The sequence below is a fragment of the Rhinichthys klamathensis genome, unplaced genomic scaffold (assembly GCF_029890125.1).
Source record: "Rhinichthys klamathensis goyatoka isolate OS25496 unplaced genomic scaffold, OSU_Roscu_1.1 h1tg000254l_1, whole genome shotgun sequence".
In the NCBI taxonomy this organism is placed as follows: Eukaryota; Metazoa; Chordata; class Actinopteri; order Cypriniformes; family Leuciscidae; genus Rhinichthys; species Rhinichthys klamathensis.
In genome coordinates, this window is record NW_026606776.1 from 4,614,301 (window position 1) to 4,633,376 (window position 19,076).

The following is a 19,076-nucleotide window of genomic DNA, read 5'->3' on the forward strand; positions in this document are numbered from 1 at the left end:
TATTCCCATGCTTAAAAACACATTTTGGATATACACGTGTAAATACTGTGTGCAAATACACCCACCCCAAACACATGGCCCATATATTCAACATGCAGGTTCCTACAGGTATATGTAGCCTGTGTAATTATCGAAGCCTGGTAAAAACACACCTGAAAATCTAGATTATGAGGGGTTTTGCTTTTGCAACCAACACCATTAAATCCTCGCTGGATTTTCGCTCTTTGGAAACTCTAACCGAAAGACTTTGTTTGACCTCAAACAGCTCTCAGAGCTCTAAGTGCTCCTGTGACCTTTCTTTTTTGCTGACCTTTGACCTCTGACATCTGTACTCTGCTCTCTTTCACTCTCTCGCTACTGTTGGTGGTATCTGAAAGCTGTGTATCAGTGTATATCTGTGTATAGGGTGCAAACATAACTTTTTGCCAAACCAGCCAATGGTGAGTAAATTAACTAAATTTACCAGGGATACCGGCCGTGAATATGTATTTTGCATTGTACAAAGCTTGGGGTCTGAATGAATTGTTTTTAATAGTTTTGAATAATCTCTTACTTTTAAAATTCTCTTATGCTCACCAAGGCTGCATTTATGTAATAAAAAATGCATTAAAACAGTAACATAGTGAATATTATTAAAAATTTAAAAGAACTGTTTTCTATATTAATATTTTAAAATGTAATTTATTTCCGTGATGACAAAGCTGAATTTTCAGCATCATTACTCCAGTCTTCAGTGTCACATTATCCATCAGAAATTATTCTAATATGCTGTTTTGGTGCTAAGGGAGAAATATCAATGTTGAAAACAGCTGTGCAGCTTTAGGATCCTTTATGAATACAACGTCCCTTTTGATCAAATGAATGCACAAACAGTGTCTACACATCAAAACACCACCACCCAGAAACAACTCACGTGTTATGACTTTCAAAATGATATGTCACATCTTGTTTTATGTACCTTGACAAATACTTGCTTTCACCCCAAGTAAGATAGTGTGTTTTTGACAGTTATGCTGTTGTGTGTGGGATTGTGAAAGACATAAATCTCCTGACTAATGCAATATCTTATGCTCACCCTGGCATCTCCAAGCATGCAAGAAAGCCCTCATATATACTGCTGTGCCAAATGTTACGAAACATCTGATGTACTGAAGGCGCCCTGCAGACAAGACCGTCTAGAGACTGTTCGCCGTAACGCTATACCTGGCTAAGGTGTGTGTGTGTTGATTCAGTCACTGCGTCAGCGTATGTTTATCATATTTACTGAGCTACGTCTACGGTCTACAGCAAAGTGATTGAAAACATGTTTGGGTTTTAAACACTTTGAGGGCACATAAACACACATGCACCCACAAATAAAGAGAAGAGGGGAGAGAGTCTTCAAATCAACTTAACCATTTAAAAAACACAGTCAAGCGTTAGTTTGACGTCTGCAAGTCTTCATTCTACCTACCAATGAAAGTGTGACTTCAAAATTTAAAAATGCCGCCAGAGGCTGAATCAACCGCCATAAGGGAAACCACAAGAACAAAAGACATAGAGACCACAACTCAAGGTATACGCCCAACAGACACTAAAAACTCTCAGACACAAATACACTTACATACCACAAAAAATGTGTTCTTACTCTCTAGAATCGACCAGCAAGTGGTTTTCTTCCAGACTAAACTACCACTTCTTAATTAACCACACACAAATTATGGTTATTCGTCCACAAAGCCCTCCAGCCACACATATCTGACAAAAAGATCAGTCACATCTATTAGTTTGTCGAAAAAACAAATGGAAGAATGTCAGAATGATTTGAAATCTTGACAATGCTTGCGTTTCTGAAGGCCTCGAATCAAGTTTTAAACAATACTTTACAATAGTTATAATAGATTCACTGTAACATGTCAACATTGCAAAGAATTTATCATATTTACTTTTGTAATGCATTGTTTATGATCGTATTCTTCACAATTCATCTGTGTATGTTATTCCAAAGAAAAAAATTGTATTTGTAATTTTTAATCAAAATGAATAACCTGCCCTTCATCTAATGACTTTCTTCTCTGTTGATGCCACTTGACTTATCGTTGAATATCCATGTCGTATGAAAATATGTCAGATTATATGTCAGAATTATCAATGTTTTGAGATAAATGCCTATTAAATTAATGTATTGAAATACTTAAACATTAGATCATATTTGCTAATTAATTAGGCCTACTTATAAATGAAAAACACAGATCCTGCTATTTTAGTTGTTGTTTGAGGAAAACATAAATCACATATGTTTTTAAAAAAAACATTTAATGCTGGCCTTGGGCATATATTGAATGAGAGGAAATATGAAATATGTTGTACCATGTATGCACAGTGGAAGATTTTTTCACTTGGATGGTTTGACATTTAGGTTTTATGCACTGTTTAACTCTCTGGCGCTCTCTGCTGTTTTGATTAAAAAGCTGGATACTCGGCTGTTAACATAATAATAATATAGCAATAGCGCCATCTACCTTTGACACAAGGCAATTGTTTAAAACCTGTAGTGTTCGTAGTGTGCCAAAAAATCAGGAAAAATAAAATAAACATTAATCAAGTTGAAACGAAACAGACATGTTTCGTTGAAGTCATTAACGGAGGCAGCTGACCTGCCACGATAACAATGCAAAGTAACGGCGGATGGCACGTGATATCATAAATAACTGCAAAATAACTGTCATAATTTTTTTTTTTTTTTGCTGCAAACAATAATGGCAATTCATTGTTTTGAAATGTAACAGTTTCCAAAAGAACAATCTCACCTAAGCACTACCCGTGGGATGAATCATAAACGACTGTGATTGGTTCAACTTCACTGGCTCAGAGAACAGTAACAGGTACCACGTGACAAACACTGCAGCGGTCTAAAAATAATTTTAATGGCACTTTTGAGAAGCGTTAGTAAAACACATAATAAAGTGTTAAAATAGCGGGTTTGTTATTTAGACTGTAAGTACTATGTGTGGGTAAATGTACGGTAACGTTACCTGATCAATCACACGTCTAAACGTATTAAACGTCAAATGTCTAAGGTCCGCCCGTTTCGAGTAACACCTGTTTCATCCTTTCACATTACCAAATACTTTTTTTATTTTGTTTAAATCGTTGACATTTTTATATTATTTAGAACTAAAATTTACTGAAACTATCTAACCTCAACTTGATGCCACGACCCTCAGCAGAAAGCTCGAATATGATTGGTCACTTTGGCCCAATTGTAGTGGCAGCACAGAGAAGCATCTATCTGATTGGTTCCTGGTGGCGCGAAACAATCACATGGTACAGCTTTTCGCGCGAAAACTTCAGCAAGAGCTCGTGTGCTTCGTGTGGAAGAGGGTACATTATTGTTATAACTTTGTAATACCAATTGCTTTGAAATGGATCTTTTGGAACCTGGAGCGAGTCAGAATGCTGGTCAGATGATCAAGGACGAACTGGCGGAAAAATGCCAAAAATTATTCCAGGCTTTTTTAGAAGAGTGAGTAAATGCGGTGTTTCTTATTGTTCTTCTGGATCACGGGTTACACGATGGACACTAGAACAGAATAACAACAATAATTCGAATAAACATTACACGCTTGTACAGTAACGTTAAGCGTATGGAAATTGTTTATATTAAACTAAATATATATTTATATGCAATGCACATTTTCTAATTAGACTTGTGCACGTGACCATGCATCATCTTTGCTATAAGTTAATGTACTATATAATTATACTTTACGTGATTTGTATTAATTTGTGGTCTTAATCAGAATTTTACACTAATACTTTTGTGTGCCGCTTCGCAGGTTTCATAATAGTGATGGAGAAGTGAAGTACCTGCGGGACGCAGAGGAATTGATCCGGCCGGAGAGAAACACACTCGTGGTCAGTTTTACTGATCTTGAGGGCTTTAATCAAGAACTGGCAACCGCCGTCCAGGAGGAATTCTACAGGTCTGAAAGGAGCCAAAAGAAAACATTTAAATTGTTCTCATGCATCGCTTTAGAATTAAGCCACCACATACTGTGCCACTTTATATTAAGTGTATTTAACTACTATGCATTAACACTTCAATTAATCATTTAATACAGTGCACTTTAACATTGTACTTATTTAATGTAATTATAGCTGTAATTAATATATAATTACACAGTTTAACACACCCTTAAACCTAACCATACCACCAAACCTGTCCTAACCTTACCTGTATTCCCACTTCAAAAGCAACACAAGTGTTTTGCAATACAACATGAACACATTCAGTCCATTGTATTTAAGTTTTTTTATTATATAAGTACATAGTAGTTAAAGACATCTTATATAGTGTGACTCCATATACTTTGCTTATCTTACTGTTTAATTACTAGTACACATTGATCATAATATTCATGCTTAAAATTGTTATTACTATAGTAACAACATTTAAGTTTAGCTTTTATAATTATTATTATTTTTTTGGTATAATACTGGTATAACACTTTCAAGTTATTGCATGCTTATGTTTGAAACAAAAGTGTGAGTGGATCAGAGAATCTGCCTGAAGGAACCTGAAGCACTCTCATGTAACCCATAATGATAAATACATAATCTCAGTTGTGCGGTTATTGTGCAAATGAATGTGTATAATATGAGTGTGTACTGCAAATGGACTTGCATTTGACAAAGGCTTTGGCAGCTACAAAGCTGCCTTTTGAAATTGATAACACATTGTTTTTAATAAATATATTTATTTATTTATTTTATTTAGACTCTACCCCTTCCTGTGCCGTGCTGTGCGTAATTTTGCTCGGGATCATGGAGAAGTTCCCATCTCCAAGGAGTTCTATGTTGCCTTCCAGGATCTACCAACCAGACACAAGTAAAGAGAATTTTAAGATGCGATGACTGATTAATAATTTTTAACTAAAATATTTGACAAAATTATACATCGATTTTTTTAATATTTTGAACAAATGCGTCCCTAACTGATGTTCTCTTGTGGGTTCCTGCAGGATCCGTGAGTTAACCGCAGTGAAAGTTGGCTCACTCGTGCGCATCAGCGGACAGGTTGTCCGTACTCACCCTGTTCACCCTGAGCTGGTGAGCGGGACCTTCCTGTGTTTGGACTGTCAGGGAATGATTAAAGACGTGGAACAGCAGTTTAAATACACCCAGCCGAGCATTTGCCGCAATCCTGTGTGCAACAACCGTAGACGTTTTCTCCTGGACACAAACAAATCCAAATTCATTGACTTCCAGAAGGTATGACAGGTGCTTTTAAACCATATACTATTACGTTTTTTGGTAAACCCCCTATCCTGTCTTGAAATGAAGAAGTCACAATCCAAAGCGTGTACTGGGAAGGTTCAAAAAGGCTGCTGTGTAGTTGATAATATGTCACAGGTTCATCAGTAAGGATATTTTTCTGTTGGCTCTGCAAAAATTAAGTATGCTATTTTTCTGCAACATATTTTTAAGTGAAGTTTCAGGGAAAAACTATTTTTTACATGACAATTTGTATAAAAAAATATATATATATATAAAAAAAACTCCGGCCATTTATATAAAATCATCATAGAGGCAATATTTGAAGCAAATGGAGAACTAAAGTCCAGAAAACAAAATAATTAAATCAGTAATATTGAGAATGGAAAGGTGTGTCAATAGATATTTCTAATGTCAGTTTAATGGCATAACTTTTATGATTTATGTATTTGCACAGGAATAGGGCTGCATGATTTGTGGAAAAAATATAATTGCATTTTATCTGATAAAAATTGGGACTGTGATAAAAAATATTATTAGCTGAACAAAATCATTAGGTACCACATGGCTGCACAATTTGGCCCAAAATTATAAAGTTATAAGTTATTAATAATAATAATAATAACAATAGTTATTGTTAACAATTATATATATATAAACCAAAAAAATATTATTGTAATATTTCACACAAAGAACATATATTTATTTAATTAAATGACAGCCGTTACAATTGTATAAGCCATATCGCAACTTCGTTTTTTATTTAAAGTCATTATGAAATCAAAATCGACAACTTATTATTTTTTTATGGAATATCGCAGTATTTATTATATTTATATTTATTGTATTATTATTTGTAATCTTTAATCAAAATAACTTCCCCACCTGTCACTTATATGAGATCTCCACCCTACATTTTTTCCTTGTCCGAGAAGACTTTCACTCGGATTAGGCACAATAGGGAAGAAAAGACTATTGCAACTTTCATTTCATGCCGACTTTAATCATGCAGGCCTACACAGAAATAACAGTTGCCTAAAACAATGTATCACACGCTTGAATGTTATATTTAATAGTCTTTCCTATTGTATTGCGCTCTGTCAGGATGATTGAGCAGATGGCAGTTCGTCATACTGGCCCCAAGCCATCCTCTTTGTCCACCACTGTATCTACAATTTAGTGTTATTAGTTTATGTTGACGATTTACTTACCCTGATACCAGGTGCGTATCCAGGAGACCCAGGCTGAGCTGCCACGAGGCTCCATTCCTCGTAGCATGGAGGTGATTCTGCGGGCTGAGGCTGTGGAGTCGGCACAGGCCGGTGATAAATGTGACTTCATTGGCTCCCTCATCGTTGTGCCTGATGTATCTCAGCTGGCCACGCCAGGTATACAGCTCTCATCCAGTCGGGCATCACTGATGATAATACAGTGCTTGTAATTCTTAGCATCATGCGACTATGTTTGTTTCAGGTGTGCGTGCTGAAACCAGCACACGTACTGGTGGTGTGCAGGGTTACGAGAACGAGGGTCTCCGTGGGCTTAAAGCGCTGGGCGTCAGAGAACTTAACTACAAACTTGCTTTCTTGGCATGCCACGTATGCCTCACCAATCCCAGAGTAAGTGTCAAGCCCAACATTTTGACATGGAGGTCTCATTTTCTATCACTTATCATTATTTTAATGGGCTGTCTCTGTTTGTAGTTTGGCGGTAAGGAGATTCGGGATGAGGAGCAGACGGCGGAGAGCATTAAGAAACAGATGTCGGTACAGGAGTGGGAGAAGGTGTTTGAGATGAGTCAAGATAAAAACCTCTATCACAACCTCTGCACCAGCCTCTTCCCTACCATTCACGGTTAGTCACTATGACTATCAATGTCTTATTCTAAGTTGGGCACAAACACAAATTGACACTATCAAAATATGAGGATTGTTGATTATGTTCTATTTATACTGGTCGGCTCCAGTCAGTTTCATCACCATTCTATATTAATGCTTTTTTTTTTTGCCTACACCTCATGCATTAAAATGCTTTAATATACAGCTAGCTGTGGGTTATCCCTTACATTTATTATTGGTCAACTAACAGAGATTTAATGTACTCACAGTAAATAACCATAGTCATCATTTACTCACCCTCATTTTGTTCCAAACCCATAATACTTCCGTTCATCTTCGAAACACAAATGTAGACATCTTTAATGAACCCCGCCATTGAAAGTCCATTACAACAAAACTTTGACGCTTCAAAAGGTTCATAAAGAGGTTACAAAAGTAATCCATATGAATCAAGCATCTCTCGCAAGCACGTTTGAGCTTCTGTTACCATATTTGATATGCTCTATGTATGTGCTTTGATCAATGATTATTCATGAATAAACGCCTAAATTAAATCTATTCATTCGAGTTGTGTGGACTTCCAATGAATGGACAGACATCTCTTGGGTTTCTTTAAAATATCTTCATTTGTGTTTGAAGATGAACGAAAGTCCAGGGTTCATATTATTCCAAGGGTTTGGAATTATATGACTAAGTAAATGACCATTTTTGAGTGAACTAACCCTTTAAAGAGCTATTTCTACCTGAACTGCCCTTTAACATTACTTTCAGTGGTTTAACCAAATGTAGTTCAGTTGATTTAGACAAAGTTAGAATAAAACCAGTTCATTTAGATTTAAATTTTTTAGGTCATCCTGACTATCTTTTGACTTGACATTTTTGACATTGTATGATAATTAACAGCACAGTTAATGGCTGTCAATGAAGTCATCTTGAGATTTGTTGGCCAACAAAGACATGTGGTCTTTGACATGTAGATATGTATGTCCATCATTTGCAAACATCTCAAATAGCATTCTACATGAACCATTCCACACAACCTGTTGGATAATATCAAGATGGTTTACGTTATTCATGTGTTGTTCTCAGGTAATGACGAGGTAAAGCGGGGAATTTTGCTCATGCTGTTTGGAGGTGTTCCTAAAACCACCATGGAGGGCACATCTCTGAGAGGAGACATCAACGTCTGCATCGTGGGAGATCCCAGCACTGCCAAGAGCCAGTTCCTTAAGTGAGACTTGTTCAGCTTCTAAAGCACATGAACACTGTTACAGGATTAATTATATATTAATGTAATTACTCTAGAACAGGTTATATATATAGAAGGTATAAAGAAAACGTAGTGACATTTCAGCTAGTTTTACATGTTTGCCCGAAATGTGTATTAAAGAGTAGAATACCTATTAGTTCTAATGGTTTGGCTGTTATTCAGGCATGTTGAGGAGTTCAGTCCACGGGCGGTCTACACCAGCGGGAAAGCCTCCAGCGCGGCAGGTCTCACAGCTGCTGTGGTGAGAGACGAGGAATCACACGAGTTTGTCATTGAAGCTGGAGCGCTCATGCTGGCTGACAATGTGAGTTCAACTTTTACAAATTATTTATTTGTGTAAAACGCAAGTGATTTGATATTCATAATATGTGTTGTCTATAGGGTGTTTGCTGCATTGACGAGTTTGATAAGATGGAAACGAGAGATCAAGTGGCCATCCACGAGGCCATGGAGCAGCAGACCATCTCCATCACCAAAGCAGGGGTCAAGGTAGGGGTCAAAGTTCAAAATGTGGAAGCATCACTCCCTCTGTGACATGCTTCCAAACACCAGTTTAGATTAAAAAAAAGATAATTAGGAATGGACTAAAACCTTATATTACGGTATGAGTCATTTTATGTTATGATAATGACATAAATCACTATCTTTTTCCGTTGTTGTTTGATTTACATTAAGGGCATAGACAGCAGCAGGTATATTAGGCTGCTGTCACTTTAAGACCTAATGCATTGACACACATCCGATTTTTTTTCTTACGATGGAACTGACATCTTACATGCGAGAACCCAAATTGAATTCTGTTCCATGTCTTAATATGCTTTAACGGTTTAACGGTTACCAGCTTTCAGATATAAAGAATTATCGGTATCGGACAAAATGTTCATTTCGGTGCATCCCTAAACAAAACGTAATCATGTTAGAGACGATAATCCAAAATTTATATCAATTGTCAGATTTCTACACTGAAAAAATTTTCACCTACCTCATCTTAAAAACCTGTCCAATTGCTTCCTTTATTTTTTTAAGTATAATCAAATTGGTTATGCAAGTCATTTCAACTCATTATAACTTAAATTAAAAAAATAAAGTTGAAATTGGTTAAATTATTTAGATGAGTTAAAACAATGGAAAAACACATGTTGCCATGACTTAATAATCATATAATTTTTTACAGTCTAGTAGTTTACCGTGTCTACGGGTATATAGCTCACTTCTAGCCATAATAGCTAAGATATTTTATACTTGTTCCATAAAAATATTTTTCAAATTGTAGGCCACTCTGAATGCTCGCACATCCATCTTGGCTGCGGCGAACCCAGTGAGCGGGCGTTACGACCGCTCCAAATCTCTCAAGCAGAACATCAACCTGTCGGCACCCATCATGTCACGATTTGATCTCTTCTTCATCCTGGTGGACGACAGCAATGAGGTATGAGCGTCCTTGTTCTGAACAACAGTGCAACAGCATATGAAGATGTTTGTGGATGCAGCAGGATGCTGTTATACTGTTAGTAAATGCCTCTGTCTCTCTCTTCAGGTCACAGATTATGCCATAGCCAGGCGTATAGTGGATCTTCACTCCAGGATTGAGAATTCTGTCGAGCGTGTCTACAATCTAGATGAGATTCGCAGATACTTGCTGTTTGCTCGCCAGTTCAAACCAAAGGTGAGCGACAGGAAGACTCATCTTCATTCTTTCTGATGCTGCCACAAAATATTGAGCAAATGAATCTGAATACTAGGGCTGGGTTAAAAAGTCCTGTACGTTGTATACTGTATATCCAAATGTATCGATATGGAAATGAGTTGAATCGAGGTCGGAGTTGAATTGAATCACAAGCTTATAATAAATCACAAATTGAATTTAATTGTGATGTTTGTCAATGCCCAGCCCTATTGAATACCAGATGTAAATAGTAGGGGTGTAACGATACACAAAATTGACGGTTCGGTTTTCCCACGGTTTTGACGTCTCGGTTCGGTTCGGTTCGGTTTAGAAAGCTAAAATTGCTTCTTTTTTTCTTTTTTTTTAAACAGTGGTTTAACGAAAAAATGGTCTTTCTTTAAATTAATTCAATTACAATTAAACGTTTCACAATGATTAAAAAAAAATCTGCTAAATCTGTAAACTATATAGGGAGCCGCACATTACTATAACATTAAAGGTTGTAGCCTAGACTTTTAACCTAAATTCAGATGCTATTTAATTTTTAAGATATAATAATCAACACACAACACATTGTATGAAAACATGTAAACTGAACATAAGGCAGTTTTTGCATTAACTTGTGTTTTTACTCTAATTTGTTATTGAAATATAATACTTTACACAGTTTTCATTTTCATGAAAGATATTTTAAACATACATTAAATAATCAAGATATCATTAACAGGTTAAGTAAAATATAATATATAGGCTAACATGGTGCATTTATTTAGTGCAAGAGTTCATTTATAGGAACCAAAGTTGTGGACACTGAATCACTTGCCTGTTGAGGTAAATATAATGCTAGTGACAAGCTATGCTGTTTTATTGACGTCTTTCCGCTGCTGAAACACTGATTGAGCGATTACACTAGTTATGATGCCTTTCAGTAAGTATACTGCATCTTTCAACATACCTTCAGGTGTCCATTCTGTAACTGAGGAAGAGATGATCGCGTTTACCCGCGCGCCGCGCTGCCGTTTGAAATGAGGAGCTTAGTAGGCATACAGCGATCTGTCACGCCACATCAAAGAGCGCCAAAACGCCATTTATTGTTTGAATTTCGTGATCAACTAGACAGAATTTGAAAGATTACACCTTGCTTATTATCGAAAGTAACAAAACACGGAGCTTGTTATTTGGTGTTAATGGTGGTTTTTAGGCTACAAAACTGAATTTGTTGTGTACTGTACACAAGACATGAGGTCCATTGAGCCGGGCTGGGCGGGGCCGGGCCGGGGTAGCAGGGGGCGGGGAGGGGCGTGTTCGGTACGCAATGAGAGTATCGCGATTCGAATCGTGTGTTCTGTATCGCGGTTTTTCGGTTCGGTTCGAATATCGCTACACCCCTAGTAAATAGGGCCGAAGTCAGCCATCTATTAACTGTGTTTCGATCTGTGTGCGTGATAGATCTCAAAGGAGTCTGAGGAATTCATCGTGGAGCAGTACAAGCGTCTGAGACAGCGGGACGGCTCTGGAGTCACTAAATCAGCCTGGAGGATCACAGTTCGCCAGCTGGAAAGCTTGATCCGTCTTTCTGAGAGCATGGCCAGGATGCACTGCTGTGATGAGGTGGGAACGAAAGGCGGGAGCATGATTTTGGTTATTAGATATTGGTTAAAAACATTTCTAAATCTTCCTGTTTCTATTTTTTAGGTTCATCCTAAGCATGTCAAAGAGGCTTTCAGGCTGCTGAACAAGTCCATTATTCGGGTCGAGACTCCTGATATTAATCTGGATCAGGAGGAAGAGGAGGCCATGGAGGAGGAAGACGACAATCAGATAAATGGTACAGTTGTCGTCCCTTTCTAGACACATTAACGTTTCATTCAGGCTCATTTTGAGTAATTTTGGTCGAGTTCAACATGGTTTTAAATCAATGGTTCTCAACCAGGGGGGCCCCAATATGTCTTTTAAATGATTTAAATTGACTTATATTAAAGTCAACTGTCCATTGGAATTTACATCATATCTGTGAATAAAGGTCAGGCTAGTACTCTATGCGGTGGAAGTAACTTCAAGCCACAACTAAACTAAACCTTTAACTGCAAAACATTTGCAAGCATAAAGGGAAAGCCACATTTCATTATTGGGAGAGTTTTGAATCATTTCTTTGTTTTCTCGCTCTTTTTAGGCCATGACGCACCTAACGCTGTGAATGAAGCTGTTAACGGGGAAGGGAATGGTCACGAGCACACAAATGGTATAAACGGTCATGGGGTCAACGGAGAAAGCGCTAAACCCTCGCTGCGACTTTCGTTTGCCGAGTATAAGCGCATTTCAAACCTGTTGGTGCTACATCTGCGTCATGCCGAAGAAGGTGAGCACTCTGTACAAGTCTTGACAAAGCTGTCATTTTAGCAATTATTATGCACTTTTATCACAAACTACAACATGACAAGCTCAGACAAACACAGCACAGAGGGATCTAATTTGCATTGTGCCATTTCTCCTAGTCGAGGACGAGTCTGCACTTAAGAAGAGTGAAGTTGTGAACTGGTACCTGAAGGAAATCGAATCAGAGATCGATTCAGAAATGGAACTCATCAATAAGAAGACAATGATAGAGAAAGTTATCTACAGACTGGTTCATTATGTAAGGAAACATTTTCATGTGATATAAATCTTTTTAGTTACGTATGTGTGAATATATGGAAGCTTGTTTCCACCACAGAATAAAAAAGGTAATTGCAACCTTTTAACTCACAATTCTGACATTTTTCTCACCATTGTTTATATCTCACAATTTGGACTTTATAACTGGCAATGGCAAATTTGAGTCTCACAATTCTGAGAAAAAAAAAGCTAAAATTAGCAGATATAACCTCGTAATTCTGATTTAGTTCTGAGTTTGTAACTTGCAACTTTTTCTCACAAATTGTGAGATATAAATTTGAAATTGCGAGTTATAAAGTCAGAATCGTAAACATGCAAATGCAAGAGTCCGAATTGCAGGATAAAAAGTTGCACTTTGCTTTTTATTCTTTATTCTATGGTGGAAACAAGTGGGATGGAGACTACATGAAAAGTGTTTTAACAAAAAAATGTATTTACTTTTATTTTTTATCAGGATTATATTCTGATTGAGCTGACACAGTCTGGTCTGAAAGGGTCAGCTGAGTCCAGTGGAACAGAATCCCAGGAGGATGTTACTCTGGTGGTCAACCCCAACTACACATTCGATGACTAGACCTTCTGCTGTATTAACTCCAAATGAGGGATGTTTGATGAGATGGTGTTCAGGAAGCAGGCCTCTTCAGTCTCTTCTCTCTTTGTAAATTGGTTGTTTTCTGGTTTTAGGATGGATATATCCATCATCATTTTTAAGAGGATTTATGACCTTGCAAAAAGGGGGAAAAATTCATTTTGTAAATATGTTTCTTGTTTTGACTGTTATAGTGGTTTAGAATATTTTAGAATGTTAGTAATGGACATACAATGCATAAAATGTTTTGCATATACAGTTTATCATGTTTTGTTAAAAGTGCTGTCAAAGTATAACATCAAAATAACTTGTGTTCATTATGCAATGCATTTTTAAATTGTTTATTTTATGAAAAGTGAGTTTTGTGTTTAAAACAGAAATGTATAAATACCCTTTCAAATGTTATTGGCCAGTTGTTGGTAAAAACTGCTTGTTCAGTTACATCGAATCTTTAAATCAAACATTTTCATGTATGAATAAATATAAACTGGATTAAGAATTTAACTAAATACACAGCTAAGTTATGTTGGTGCATTTAATGCAAATACAAAACAACATTCAATATTTACAGAGACAAATCAAGGAAAGAATTAGGAGGTAACTTAATTTCTAAAAGAACTAACGCATAATAAATTAACTTCAGAAGAGTTGTGACTTGCAACTGACTTGTATTTCAGAATTCAAATATAGATTAACATCTTAAAATCAAACACTTTATTTACACTTAAGAATGTAAATGGATTTTTTTCAAGAAACAGATGCAAATATACAAACATTCAGGAGAACATAAGAGTTCAAAAGAAACATTCTTATGTAAAATCAGATATCTAAAGGAAGTAATAAGAATAAGAGTTACAAATAAATAAGAGGACAAATAAAGACTAAGGATAAGGAGAAAATAAAAGATTAAGTACCCTACATTTTTATAGGGAAACAATACTAACAAGAGTTGTTTTTTATTATAAAAAAATAAACAAAAACAATTTATGACAGAAAGCAGGTTAAACCTGAACATCAGAGCTATTACAAAAGAATTGTTTATATTGTTTCAGGAATCTATCACATTTTTTTATTGCTAGTTTAATCTAAAATATTTAAGCAGTGATTCTACCTCAATCAAAAAATATTTGAGTTGGAAGTGAGCCCATCAATTTCTGTTTATGGATGAAAAATTTGCCAAACAAAATAAAAAAGTTGAAAATATATTCTTATCTGGTGGAGTCAGTAGCCGCGTTTCCATTACCCTTCAAATTGCGCAAATTGAAATTGCGAATTGAAATTACGCTCAATGGAAACACGTCAATTTCGCAAAAACTCCCATTTATCGCAAAAAAGTTTTTACGCTCGCATGAGGAGGTTTTTCAGGCAATTCGAAAAAGGAATATTTCGCAAAACTGCAATGGAAACAGTTTTTGCGCATTTACAGTCACCTGACTTAGAAGACGCGGTGTGTTTGGGGTCCGTCCGTGGTATACGCAAATAATAATGGGCTAATAATTATCATCATTATTATAACATTTATTAGGCTACATATTTAGAAGATGCTTTTATCCAAAAAAAGGAACAAAGCAATTCGTCAAATGTCATTCATAATGGTTAGACAATAATAATACAGGGCTAAGATTATCACAAAGAAACACAAGATTTTGACGCATATCCAAGTGTTTGTGCAGAGTGTGGAGCGCGCGCTGCAGGCAGGGAGACGCGGGCGCGAACACTTGCGTTTTCCTATCAACAGTGAAAACAACTTAAAATACTCTATAATTTCTGGTCATACAGAAAATAATAATACATTATTCGCAACTATGCTTTTATTTGTGTAAACTCAAAATAACAAGAAAACGTTGTGCTTTTGTAAAATAAAATAAAACAATCATGCGCGCTTTCATGATCTCCGTGAAAAAAGCTAAAGCTTGAAATGTCCACTTTAAAACGAACAAATTCGAATCGAAAGCTAATACCTTCTGATTATGTAATCCGTATGAAAGGTGCATTTCTCTCTAAAGGTGCATTCGCGCGGCGCGCCTCAGCGGAGATGGAAATGTTTTTAGCCGACACTAATTTAGAAAACAAGTTTATTAATAAAATTAAAATGCCTCGTTATTCTTTCAGACACATTTATTATCATTAGCCTATAACTCACCTAAATCACCTTTCTGTAGGCTGTGGTTCCAGAGACATAGGCCTAAATATGGCTCTTCTCATTCAGCACTGCGGGAAAAATATAATTTTCAGGTTCTAATTTGGCCTTAGAAAACCATTAAAATCTAAAAAAAAATTGTATTAAGTTGGGAATATTTTAAATGTTTAGTAAAGGGGCAAAAAGTCATAAACAAACATCTGAAATTTAGTCGATTTTTTTTTTCCGCAGCATTTGTGTACAGTTTAAATTAAAAAAAAAAAATTGGTGTTCAACTTTGCATTTAAAAAAAAACAACCACCGTTCATTTTTCGTTTTGCAATACGGGTTAAATAAGGAAAAACGAATGGACACAAATGTACACTGACCGTTTGGACAGAGTTCTTTATTAAATTCATAAAAGAAACAATAGGCTACAGGAATACTGGATTCTAAACCTCAAAGAAATGCCACAATCAGACCTCGGAGCAGAAATGAGGGAGAAACACCCAGAAACTCCTTATGCCGTTCGCAGTATACGGGTCTTTCCCTGCCATTAATGCTTGGATAACACACCACGTCTCCTTCCATTAATAATAATGTCTAGTGTGGTGGTGCGGTGGCTGTGATATAGGGATATAGGCTATAAACCTACCCGTTGATGTTTAAATTACTTATCGCGAGAGGGGAAAAAGTCGCATAACATCAGTTAATGGAAACGCCGTCATTTCGCAATAGTTTTTTATCGACATTTAGAAAAAATCGCAAAAGTTTTGCGCAAATCTGTAATGGAAACGCGCCTAGTGTAATAGCAAATAATATCTTTCAGGGAGTGTGTATGAATGGGGGTTGTATTTAAATGATAAGTTAGATTAACAATAAAATATAAGTTAAACATTTCTGAACCAATTTACAAGAATAAAATAAGTGTATGTTGGATCTTCTTCACCACAAAACGTACAATTGTAGGCCTACTAGGAATATCAATATATTTGAACACCGTTGAATTCACAGGGTATATCTTATGTTGTTTTTAAAGTGGACTTCTTTGGTCTTGTTGGGAATAAAATATGTATGGGGTAACAACCACCTCTTCTCCATTTGATATGGTCAATTAAGGCAGCCCAATGGTATGGGATTGGGATCTGGCGGAAGAATAAATGGCTTAATGTGGAGTGGTGCAGGAATGATGTCAAAACCCCACCTCATCCTTCGAATTTTGAAGCAGTTATGTTCATCTTTGAAAATGTACGTTTATAATAAATAACTATAATATAGTTTGGGGTGTGAGTGTGTGCAGTTTATGTTGTAGAACAAAACGTCAAAGTATAGTCAAGTGATGTTTACTAGTACAGGCTTTTTAGGGAAATCTCGAGAGAACCACCATGAGAACATAGACGAGAACCACTGCCGAGACTTCCGCGTTCTTCCTTACACAACAAAGATGGCTGCGCCCTGTAGGAAACTGATGAGGTCGACTTTGCAAGGTAGATAAACAGGTTTACAAATAATGAAATTTCTAAATTATTATACGTACGAATGCATTGGCTGGACATTATTGTTTTACTAATAAAGAATGTTTTTAAACCACCGCTACGAATTTAAATTAAAGGTGCATTTGCAGCTTACCTTGATAATTTGACATTCATACAACAATAATCTACTAACGTTATCCACTGAATGAATGCAAAGAACAGGTTAAGCTACGAGAACTCTTAGAAGACGAACTATTGTGAGTTCATATCTGAAATCTGAAAAAAATCTGAATAGGAAGAATTGCGAGATACAACTACTGGCAATTGCAAACAATTACTGACTTTTTCCTCACTGAATTGTGAGATATAAACTCGCACTTGCATGCAAAAAGGCATAATTGTGAAATAAAGTCAGTTACTTTTATATTTATATATATATATATGAAAGCTAGTTTCGTAGTAGAAACTAGCTTCCACAGCTAACCCATAGTTCAACTGCTGACATCATCTGCACCCTTAACCCTCATTACTAACACCTATACACCTACTAACCTGATCAGATGCTTCCTCTGCATACAGATAACTCTTCTTTCTTAGTGGCTCAACATTCAGTTGTTATTTTGTTTTATGTTAAACGTTGGAGTTCACAAAACATGTGCTGTAGTAAAGTATGGTAAGAAAGCACCTGCCTATAGGCTCATTAAAATTATTTATTTAAGGGTTAGTTCACCCAAAAATGAAAAATCCGTCATTAATTGCTCACCCTCATGCAAACCCATAAGACTTTCATTCATCTTCGGAACACAAATGAAGATCTTTTTGATGAAATCTGAGCAATTTCTATCCCTCCATTGACAACGACAGTCTACGCATCTACCACTTTAACGCTTCAGAAAGTTCATAAAGAGATAAAACTAATCCATATGAATGGAGTGGTTTAGTCAAAATTTCCTTAGGAGACTTGATCGCTTTATATGATAAACAGATTGAATTTAGGCTTTTATTCACATATAACTCACACATCAGTTATGATAAATGGAAGCTCAAGCATGTTTGCTTGACATGCGAGATCCAATGTGGTTCATTCTTGTGTATCAAGCAGGTTCAGTTGAGCTTCTGGTTGATCAATGTTTATATGTGAATAAAAGCCTAAATCAAATCTGTTCATCATATAAAGCGATCGTGTCTCTTCAGACTAAACTGCTCAATTCATGGATTAGTTTTATGATTTCTTTATAAACTTTTTAAAGGGTTAAAGTGGTAGTTGCGTAGCTGTCAATGGAGGGACAGAAGAAACTCCTCAAATTTCATCAAAAAGATCTTCATTTGTGTTCCGAAGATGAACGCGAGTCTTAAGGTTCGGAACAACATGAGGGTGAGTAAATGATAACAGAATTAAAATGTTTCGGTATACTATCCCTTTAAAAATTCTTTAGCAACCTATATAAATGTGTTTTTCAGGTTTGTATCAGGTATCAAATAGGACCTTGTGGATAGGATCACACTTTGAGCAGATAGTCGCCCGTCCCAGACTGCAGGAGAATGTTTTGCACAGCAGAGCTCTACACTGTGGACATTATGCCTTACAAACCATCACCAAGATGGAATCTCCAAAAGTTCTGAAACCACAGAAAGGAGCTGAACCTGAAAAAAAGACCAACCAACAAAAGAAAGAAGAGGAGGACGATGAGGAGGAAGATAACAGCCCTGAGTACATCCCCAAAAGGCAAGCCAAAAATCCAATGATGAAGATTGGATACGCATGGTAAGTGCAGCTTAAATTGCATGTTTGAATTCTTTTAAACTAGTACTGAAAATCTATGAATTGAGTAGCAACTGACTTAAGTGTTTCTCTTAGGATGATTGGCTTGCCTACTGGAGTCATCGGCTTTATTCTGGCAAAGAGACAGGTGGATAAGAACCGACTGAAGCAGCTGAAAATCAGACAGAGAATGAAGAGATCTAATGAGGGAGATTACGAGAGTAACCGATATAAACCAGCCCCCAGGATGCAGTGAAAGCTCTCCTTCTGTGAAATGACTCTATTGTACTAAAGAATGGCTTCATTGAGCACTAATCATCAGGTTGCCATGGAGACCGTGAACCATGCAGAATATAACAAAGACATTGTAGACAGCAAGCATTTATTATGGTGGACCTTTTGATCTTATAAACAAGGATTTGATGAAGACTTTGCATTTCGGTTTG

At 36.4% G+C, this 19,076-nt stretch overlaps 2 protein-coding genes across 2 annotated transcripts; both read left to right on the forward strand.

Moving 5' to 3' along the window:
* Positions 1-3,316: 3,316 nt before the first annotated feature.
* mcm6 (minichromosome maintenance complex component 6) lies at positions 3,317-13,629 on the forward strand. Its single transcript, XM_056267080.1, has 17 exons — positions 3,317-3,505; positions 3,819-3,965; positions 4,760-4,870; positions 5,004-5,253; positions 6,479-6,644; positions 6,730-6,875; positions 6,960-7,110; positions 8,184-8,325; positions 8,527-8,668; positions 8,746-8,853; positions 9,638-9,793; positions 9,902-10,030; positions 11,480-11,641; positions 11,726-11,858; positions 12,204-12,389; positions 12,526-12,665; positions 13,140-13,629. The coding sequence occupies exons 1-17, from the start codon at positions 3,405-3,407 to the stop codon at positions 13,257-13,259; spliced, it is 2,490 nt and encodes an 829-aa protein (XP_056123055.1). The 5' UTR covers positions 3,317-3,404; the 3' UTR covers positions 13,260-13,629.
* A 3,183-nt stretch (positions 13,630-16,812) lies between these two features.
* si:ch73-71c20.5 (DUF4748 domain-containing protein) lies at positions 16,813-19,059 on the forward strand. The gene is made up of 3 exons (XM_056267085.1): positions 16,813-16,880; positions 18,330-18,633; positions 18,727-19,059. Exons 1-3 carry the CDS (start codon positions 16,838-16,840, stop codon positions 18,884-18,886), a joined length of 507 nt encoding a protein of 168 aa, XP_056123060.1. The 5' UTR covers positions 16,813-16,837; the 3' UTR covers positions 18,887-19,059.
* The last annotated feature ends 17 nt before the right edge of the window (positions 19,060-19,076 follow it).

Excerpts from the sequence above, each read along its gene's own strand:
- mcm6 (XM_056267080.1), top strand. The coding sequence starts at position 3,405 with ATGGATCTTTTGGAACCTGGAGCGAGTCAGAATGCTGGTCAGATGATC. Across the intron at positions 7,111-8,183 it reads CCTCTTCCCTACCATTCACG|GTAATGACGAGGTAAAGCGG; the intron begins GTTAGTCACTAT and ends TGTTGTTCTCAG. Across the intron at positions 12,390-12,525 it reads TCTGCGTCATGCCGAAGAAG|TCGAGGACGAGTCTGCACTT; the intron begins GTGAGCACTCTG and ends CATTTCTCCTAG.
- si:ch73-71c20.5 (XM_056267085.1), top strand. The coding sequence starts at position 16,838 with ATGGCTGCGCCCTGTAGGAAACTGATGAGGTCGACTTTGCAAG. Across the intron at positions 16,881-18,329 it reads GATGAGGTCGACTTTGCAAG|GTTTGTATCAGGTATCAAAT; the intron begins GTAGATAAACAG and ends TGTGTTTTTCAG. Across the intron at positions 18,634-18,726 it reads ATGAAGATTGGATACGCATG|GATGATTGGCTTGCCTACTG; the intron begins GTAAGTGCAGCT and ends TGTTTCTCTTAG.